The sequence below is a fragment of the Cnephaeus nilssonii genome, assembly GCF_951640355.1.
Source record: "Cnephaeus nilssonii genome assembly, chromosome: 21".
Classification (NCBI taxonomy): domain Eukaryota; kingdom Metazoa; phylum Chordata; class Mammalia; order Chiroptera; family Vespertilionidae; genus Cnephaeus; species Cnephaeus nilssonii.
Genome location: NC_137092.1, coordinates 6407676 through 6416001, shown reverse-complemented (window position 1 = coordinate 6416001; position 8326 = coordinate 6407676). Strand labels below are relative to the sequence as shown.

At 47.4% G+C, this 8326-nt stretch overlaps 1 protein-coding gene across 2 annotated transcripts; it reads left to right on the top strand.

Annotated features, from left to right (window-relative positions):
* The first annotated feature begins 1393 nt into the window (after positions 1–1393).
* Positions 1394–5393, top strand: LAMTOR5 (late endosomal/lysosomal adaptor, MAPK and MTOR activator 5). Of its 2 annotated transcripts, none has more exons than XM_079761472.1 (4): positions 1394–1492; positions 2295–2356; positions 4226–4343; positions 4961–5381. In XM_079761472.1, the coding sequence occupies exons 1-4, from the start codon at positions 1458–1460 to the stop codon at positions 5019–5021; spliced, it is 276 nt and encodes a 91-aa protein (XP_079617598.1). In that variant the 5' UTR covers positions 1394–1457; the 3' UTR covers positions 5022–5381. The 2 variants fall into 2 exon arrangements, with proteins under 2 accessions (XP_079617598.1, XP_079617599.1); XM_079761473.1 differs by lacking the exon at positions 1394–1492 and adding an exon at positions 1500–1901 and having other exon boundaries at positions 4961–5393.
* The last annotated feature ends 2933 nt before the right edge of the window (positions 5394–8326 follow it).

Sequence of the window (8326 nt, the reverse complement as noted above, 5' to 3'; positions counted from 1 at the left end):
GTGTGCAGGAGGCATCCAATTGATGATTCTCTCTCATCACTGATGTTTCTCTCTCCCTCTCCCTTCCTCTCTGAAATAAAAAATATATATATTTTAAAAACATAAAATCAAATCATAAAAGTGACTCACATATTTTTATTGGACGTCACTGCCCTGGAGGTTAAAAAGCCAATTGGGAAGCACTAGCCCAGCAAAGCGTTACCTGGGACCACAAGGGGGCAGTACTGCAGCGCTGAGCTGCCTGGAGCAGGAGGTTAGCAGGGAAACGGTCTGGCTCCTAACATTTATTCTACTGCTTTTAAGGGTAGTTTAAATTGCTTTTTCTAAAGTTTAAATGGTCCATATTATGTTTTCCCTGAGTTAAATAATAAAAATAAGAAGCATAAATAGTAATTTCTCTAGGAGTTCCTGAATTACAATATTCAAGACTGGAATTTTAAGGAAGCTGCAAGTTTCACTATCACAGCTAGGGAGGAACTACAGGCACAAACTATAAGCGACCCAACTGCACATTAAGGGGCTGGTGAAATGAATTAAGGTACAGCTATAATATGGAATATTTTCTAAGTATTACAAAGGATGTAAGTGAATTATTATTAACACGGAAATACATTTATGCAAAATTCTGTGAAAAAAGCCCAGCTACAGAATTGTATGCCCAGTATGTATGTCAATTGTAAAACTGAAAAGAAAAAAAAAACATAAAAAGCATGCATTGGCAGAGGATGGGCTGAAAGGACACTGTCCAAGACATTAACAATCATCCCTGGACAGACTACGGGTGGCCTTCCTTCCTTATTTTTGCAACTGCTTTATAATTAATTTTTAAAAGTTATTTTTAAGTTGTCCTACCCATTCTTCTTTTCTAATGCCACTGTCTTTCCCAATCTGTCCTGAGCCTTTGCTAAAGAAAGAACCAGTGTCTTCGTTAACATCCCGGCACTTCCCAACACCCAGCTGGGGTTTGCACCTTGGCACGCCTCGTCCTCTAGCGCCGTGTGCATGTCGTCTCCCCTCCAGGCCAGTGGAGCTCTGCACGGGGTCCTGCGTCTCCTCTGGGTCCTGACCCACTGCCTGGAGCTGACCTGCCTGACCACCGCGTTACGGTAAAACGAACACAGGTCTGGCCGACGTTCCGCAGTCGGCTGAATCAAAATCCCAAGGTTCCATCCCTGACACTAAGTGACCGGCCAGGAATCGACGCCCTGAGGACAGGCTCCGGACCTCTCTCCCGCGGGACAGCCGCGCCGCCCGCTGCCGAAGCACCTGCCACCGCTGCGGCGTCAGCAACTGGGCGGGGTGAGCGCTCCCTGTACGCAACGCGGAGGCGCCGCCGCGAAGTTTGTCCCTCCGGAGACGCCGTCCACGCCGCTCGTGTCACGTGACCCAGGAGCCTCCTGGAGGCGGAAGCGGCGCGCTGCGGGGCTTGGGTCGGGGTGGGCGGCCGGGCCAGCGGGATGGAGGCGACTTTGGAGCAGCACTTGGAGGACACGTGAGTGGCGCGGGCCCTCGATCGGGACACACTGCGCGAGCTGCGAGGGCCGGCCGCGTGGCTCGGGGACGCCGCGCGACCCCCGGGCGCGGGTCAGGCGGTGAGCTGGTCCCGGGCCCGCAGGCGGCCGGTGACCCGAATGAAAGTTCCCGCCCGCGGGGCCCCGCACACTCCCGAACGTTCTCCGCGGCCCGAGCCCTGAACCGCCCGTCCTGCCGAAATGGTCTCTGGACAGGGGCCGCCTTTTCGAGTTTCAGGAACTGGGTTAATTTGGGGGAAGGGCGTGCCACCATGTAGACGAGTCCTGCTATGTAAGACGCACACCCCCCACCCCCACCAGTTACTTGGTGATTAAAATGAAAGTCATCCCTTCGGTTTTCCAACGAGGAATATCTACGTAGAGTCCGAAGTAAGTGGACGGGGAAGCGCCTCCTTCGCACCGATGCCCCTCAGCTTCCCAGTTCCCCGCCGTCCCCTCCCCACCACCACCACCAGGAGGCGCCCGTGTTACTTGAGTTGTCAGTTTTAAGTTAGAACACTAAAGCACGCGTTTTTAACGAGGGACACAGAATCCTAGGTACTGCAATGTCTGTGGCCTTCCTAAGCTCCTGGACACAATCTTTTCGGTCATCAGAGAAACTCATCTATTGTTTTTATCGTGGGGGGGGGTGTGATAAAAAAAAAGTTGAGAAACAGTAATTTAAAGCACTTGCAACAGTGCCTGCCTGGTACGCATAATGCCTCTGTGTGGTGTTGTAATGTTTTAAGTTCCTCTTCTCACATCATCTGTTCCTGGAAATAGAATGAAGAATCCATCCATTGTTGGAGTCCTGTGCACAGACTCACAAGGACTTAACCTGGGCTGTAAGTACCTCCCACACCCCTTGGGTGGGTTGCACAGCATTTGAAGTTGACTGCGAGTCAGTGTGCTGTTACGATGCCACTTTCTAGCTACTTCCGTAAGCAGAGATTATCTCCCAATGAGATTAGAAGATTGAATTTTTCACTTGGTATTTATGACGGTAGAAACGTTCTTTGCACTACAGTTATTTCTACTGAAATAGTATTTGCCCCATTTTAAAAAGTGGATTGAGGAAAGCCTTCAGTTAACATTGAATGGGTGCCGTCTGCTTGGACTGCTAGGCTTCGCATACGGATCTTCTAATTTTCACATTATTCCTGCAAGATGCTATTTTTTAGTCTACACTTAACAGTGAGGAGGCAGTAACAATGAGGCTTCAGAGTTGGACACACCTGGGTTCAACTGCCTGCTCTTCTGTTTGCTTGGATCAAAAAGAACCTTTCTGAGCCTCTTTCTTTACTGGGTTGTTTAATAATTATTATTGAATTACATTTATTGAGTTTTTACTGTGTCCCAGGCACCATTCTAAGTGTTCTACATATACTAAGTCATTTAGTCCTCAAAACATTAGATAAAGAAATTAAGTGGTAGCCCTGGCCGGTGTGGCTCAGTTGGTGGGAGTGTTGTCCTGTGCACTGAAGGTTGGAGGTTTGATTCCCAGTTGGAGAGCTATGGGAGGCAACCAATCAGTGTTTCTCTCTCACATCGATGTTTCTCATCCTCCCTCTCCCTCCAAAATCAATAAAAACATATCCTCGGGTGAGGATTAAAGAATTAAGTGGTCTAGCTGGGATTTGAGTCTGGCTCCAAAGTCTCTTAATCACAATACTATAAGATGATATGTGCAAAACACAACACAAAACCCAGACATAATGCTCAATAAATGGTAACAATTACAGATGAAGAAATAAGTAACTGAAACATTTGGCTGATTAACATCAGCACCAATAAGCCCAGGACTCTTTACTGTGGGGCCTTTTAAAGCTCTGAACTTTTGCTGGGAAGTTACACACAAAGTGAATTGGAAGAGAAAAGGCCAAGGGAATGGGGACACTTGCCAGGCTCACTAATGGAAATTCAAGGAAATATAAAACAAAATGAGTTCCTAAACCTTCAAGGCCCACAAGACGGCACTGTCTGTGCAGTTAGTGTTCTGTATAACAATAGTCAACCCAACAGCTCTGTTGCAGTAGCATGTCTGTTACCTGATTTAGCAGATATGCTTGCATTGTCCTTACATGTGCAAAAATATTGTAAACTTAGTAATTACTTTTTTGCTTGCCACCCAAGATTTAATTATCTACAGGCCAAAACAAAAGCCAATTCTGTTGGTATTGGGAAACAGCCAGCTTATTGGAACGGGGTGAATTGCGCACAGAATGTCCACATATGCTGTCAAGGTGGACTTACAGCTGAGCTCCCGAAAAAACTTCCATACGCTTTGAGGTGGAGCTCAGTGAAGGAAATCAGATTTCCTCTGAGGAATAAGTTTCAGCAGGTCTCTTGTCCTTCCTGTCGATCTCACCTCCAAATTTCTTGTTGCTTTCAGCAAGGTTCCTGTGGAATGGATTTATGACTTTCAGAGTGACTTGAAATTACAGCTTCCTTGTATGCTTGAGCTGGTGTTTAAAGATGGTGATGGGAATGACTGAAAACTGAGTGTCTGTTATGGATTTATTGATTCAGGAACTGGTGTGTGGCGTTCTCACTGAGGCACCCAGCTGAGTACAGCAGAGCAAAACCATTTCATGTCAGTAACTAACCTAAGAGACCAGGAACTGAACTCTCATGAATAATTCATGAGGTACTACTACAGCTCTCCGCTCCTTTTTAAGACAGTCGGGCAACATGATATCATCTGTGTCTTCCAGGCCGTGGGACCCTGTCAGATGAGCACGCCGGCGTGATCTCTGTTCTGGCCCAGCAAGCGGCTAAGCTAACCTCAGACCCCACTGATACTCCTGTGGTGTGTCTGGAGTCAGATAATGGGTGAGTCGAAGGCAGCAGGTCCCTTCCTTCCCTTTTTATTTAGAAAGATTTAGGAGTGACTGGGGCCTGCCCTGTGTTCCTTGGTGGTTCTTCATTCAAAGGGCTTTAAGGGGGTTCTTCGCCCTTTGGACCGAAGTCGCAGAGACTGACCTCAAGCTCACGGGCTTTCAGACCACAGTGGCATTTAAACGAAGAGGAAGCATTGTCATGAACTATCAGTCTGTCAGGAAAAAGAAAGTCAAGTAGAGGAAGACCAATCAGAGAACAGAAACTGCTTCTGTAATAGAAGTACTAAAGGTCTTCCAAGGAGTGTCCTCAGAATAACGGACACAAGCAGAGGACAAACTACAGTATCATCACAGCGTGTAGAGAGGTGTCACAGGAGACCTGCACATAAAACCAGGGAAATAGTAACTGGTTGTCTGAGTGCTAGGGGGATAGGAGTCCTCTCATTTTTATAGTTAATACTTCTCTGTATTTCCCAGATGTTCTGTTGTGTTCATATATTGCTTATATATACATAGAAAAATGTTTTTTTCATTGTGTCCTAAACCATTAACGTCACACTGCCTCGCACGTGGAACGTTTTACTGAAGGTCTTCCGCTTTGCCTTCCAGGAACATTATGATCCAGAAACACGACAGCATCACAGTGGCCGTGCACAAGATGGCCTCCTGATGGCGCCCATGTTCTCCGGCAGCGTCTGCTCCTGGCCTTACACTGTTAGTGTCAGTGGCCAGGCCTTCATCCAGTGTGCTTTGGGCACTTTTGTATTAATTTAGGCTAAGCTGCTTTTGGACACTCTGTGGACTGACTTACCAAAATATTAGTAAGAAAGGACCTTGCTTTGCAGCAGCAGGTCTAGGTGACTTTGTATATAGAATTCTGTTGGGTTCAATAAATCTGGTTGGAGGAAAGTTTGATCTTTTCTGGATTCTTTAAACTCATCAGTCTATGGCCATCCCACCCTGGACACGCCCGACCTCATCCTAACTCTTACCAAATGTTCCTTTTTTCAATTACCAAACTGAAAATTGTTTCAAAGGTCTTTGTTCCAAATTATTCTCTTCTCTTTCAGAAGCTTCCTCAAATACATATATCCTCACAGAAGTATCCATGGGTATTAAATCAAGCATATTCCTACCCCATAATAAAAATATAATGGCTAATATCATTAAGCACTTACTAGTACTATATGCCAGGAACTCGTTTAATTCTCATTCATTGGAAAGTAGGGACATTCGTGTCTAGTCTTTACCACATACTCAGTGGAGTGGGGGTAATAGTGACTTAGGAGATACCAAGCTGCAATTCATTTCCCTCTACACCCCACAGCGCCCTCTATGAAGGCTGTGCCAGGGGTTCATCTCAGGCCTCTGCAGCCTCCCAGCCTGACGCTGCTGCCACACTGCAAGTCTGCCCCGGCCGAGGCCTCCGTCAGAGCTCTCCATCAGCATGAAGCCTGGCCTCGTCTCATCCTGCGATCAGAATCACAGGTCGCCCTGCTAAGAGCGACACGCTCCCACCAAAAACCAGTCCTATAGATGTTTACTAGACAACGCTTTCCGGGTATTTCATAAGGACAAACACTGAAGAGTACTCACCTTCTCTCTGGGAGGTTTGCCTTCTGCTGGAGGTTTGTTCGGTCCTTAGCACCAGCATCACGTAACTATTATCCTATCGCTACTCATAAGGCGTTTCCCAAACCACTGGGATCCTGCTAGCACGTTCATCTCAAAGTATTAGTTTGGTTTTTAAGAGCCTGAGAAGCCACTTACTTTTTAAAAAGGAACATGCGTAAATATGTGCAGATTTTCCAGCTAAAACAAGAAAAACACACATTAGCCTAACATACATTCTGGTTTGAAACCTGGGATGTTGGGGAGATGAAAGGCCATTTCCTGTTGACTGGGGGGTTTTTTTGAGGTGGAGGATGGAACAGAAAGGAAATGGAATAAGAAAGCTGGATCATCCCAGTAATTTTCTAGGAGATTCAGCCTTAACCATTTCCAAAATGCAAGAAGAAAAAAGTTGCATTAAAATTCAAGTGTACACCTTCTCTGGGAGGTGTTTGGTGGTAAGGTAATCAAGTATGAAAAACAGCAATTAAAATGGCGTCTGGAACCCCACGTTACTGCCCAGATTTAGTCAATACATGTAAGGTCACACACATGGGCTGAACTTCCTGAGCTTTGCCATCTGTAGCCCAGGAAATGGACCTCCCAACCCTGGGAGAGGGGGGTGTCTTCTGTAAAATAAGTCCCGAGGACCCCTGGAAGGAATGGCCGGGGCACGGCTCCCAGAGTCCTGGGGCCTCATTCTTTGCCTTGAGCATAGCGTTAAACGGGAAGCTGAGGCATATTAAAACAGTAAGATTTGAGCAAAAATCCATTTCAATCAGGCAGCACCGAACCCGAAGTAGGTAGGAGTGTTCCACCAACAGCAGCTTGGAGAGAGACTGGTAGAGAAAAGGCAAAAGCAAAGCAGGGAAACGGCTGGCTATCACTGAAGGCCTGATGGGCTGTTGGGGATGGTTGTCCTTGGGATTTCATTTCTTCACCCTGAGGCGTCCGCAGGCCTTGACTTGGGTTTGCTCATGTAGCCGCTGCAGCCCCAGAGCCACGTCTGGACTGACCTTGTTTAACTAATTCAGCGGCAGTTACCAAGAGGATTTTCTACTTGGTTTACTCAGATGCTTGCTGTTGCGCCTACGGTGAAACTCTCCCTTCAGAGCCAGGATGGGTGGTGTCAGATCATAGTCTGCCTCCGCTCCTCAGGAGGTAAAGTCCACTGGCCGGGAGCCCACATCGGCTCTGAGGTCCTCACTCTCACATGCTCACTTGTTCTCACAGCACAACGTTACAAACTCCCTTGGTAAAAGAGTAATATTCTAGAAAACTAGAGTTTATTTCTCTTCCCGGAGCACCTCATCTGTGGAGGATTCCTTTGCTGCACACCACGTCCAAGGTAAGACGAGAATAGGATTGTGCATCGGGGTTGGTTTCCTATAATGTTTTGAATGACCCACGGGCTTCTCTCCCAGCCCAGCTGCTCACCACCCGGCCATTGCGCATGCTTGGCCGTGGATTCTCCGTCCCAGTAAGGAACAGTCTGCCTGCAGACCCGACAGTGGGAAGTGAAGCATGCTGGATCCCTTCCCCGGGACACAGCCATTCTCTTTCTTGCTATTTCTCTTTGTACCATTTGGGAGGCGGTAGCAGTTATGACACTTCACTCCTGAATGCCATTCAGCGTGTTCTGCAGAATCACAAGACCACCGTCACACCCAAGAGGCATGACTTTGCTCACAGCCCACAATCCAGCTCCTCCAGCTGACCTCCCCAGCTCTTCACCGTTCCTGGCCCGGGGTCCACTCAAGGAACAGTTACTGCATTTCGTTGTCACGGATACTTAGCCCAGGGGTGGGGAGCATCAGGTCCTGCCAGGGCATTAGGGGTGAGTTTGACCAAATATAGCAGGCTCATTTTTAAGCTGATATTTTTGTGCGGCCTGCAAATGGTGTTATAAATATCCAAATGGCTTACGGCAGTTTTAAAAAGGTTCCCCAACCCCGATTAGCCCCTTAGAATATTCTCATTTTAGCGATGGCTTTGTAAATGGAATTCCTAGCCCAAGGCAACCCGCCCTTTTTTAAAATTTCTCTAAAGTCGAAAGCTCACCCAGGGGACCCGATGGCGGTGCACAGCTTCCCCTAGGATCTGGTGTGCAGAGCTGGGGGAAGACACGGAGGACAGTGCTAGGACCCGCCACCCCACAATCAGTAAGGTCGAGCTTTGCAGTTAACTCCTTCGAAATTCCTGCCTGAAATAAACTGAGTGGTCATCTTAGTGCCATTCAGACTGGTGACAAGAGATCTCTCTGCATTGCCTTCGAAATCCCTCAAATCACAGCCTGTCATTAGCTTTTCTTCCTTCTCCCATGATTCTGCCTGGATCGTGACTATAGGAAAAACAGGGACGGGG

Coding starts and splice junctions, on each gene's coding strand:
- LAMTOR5 (XM_079761472.1), top strand. CDS start 1,458: ATGGAGGCGACTTTGGAGCAGCACTTGGAGGACAC. Junction 1,493..2,294: donor GAGCAGCACTTGGAGGACAC/GTGAGTGGCGCG, acceptor TCCTGGAAATAG/AATGAAGAATCCATCCATTG. Junction 2,357..4,225: donor ACAAGGACTTAACCTGGGCT/GTAAGTACCTCC, acceptor TGTGTCTTCCAG/GCCGTGGGACCCTGTCAGAT.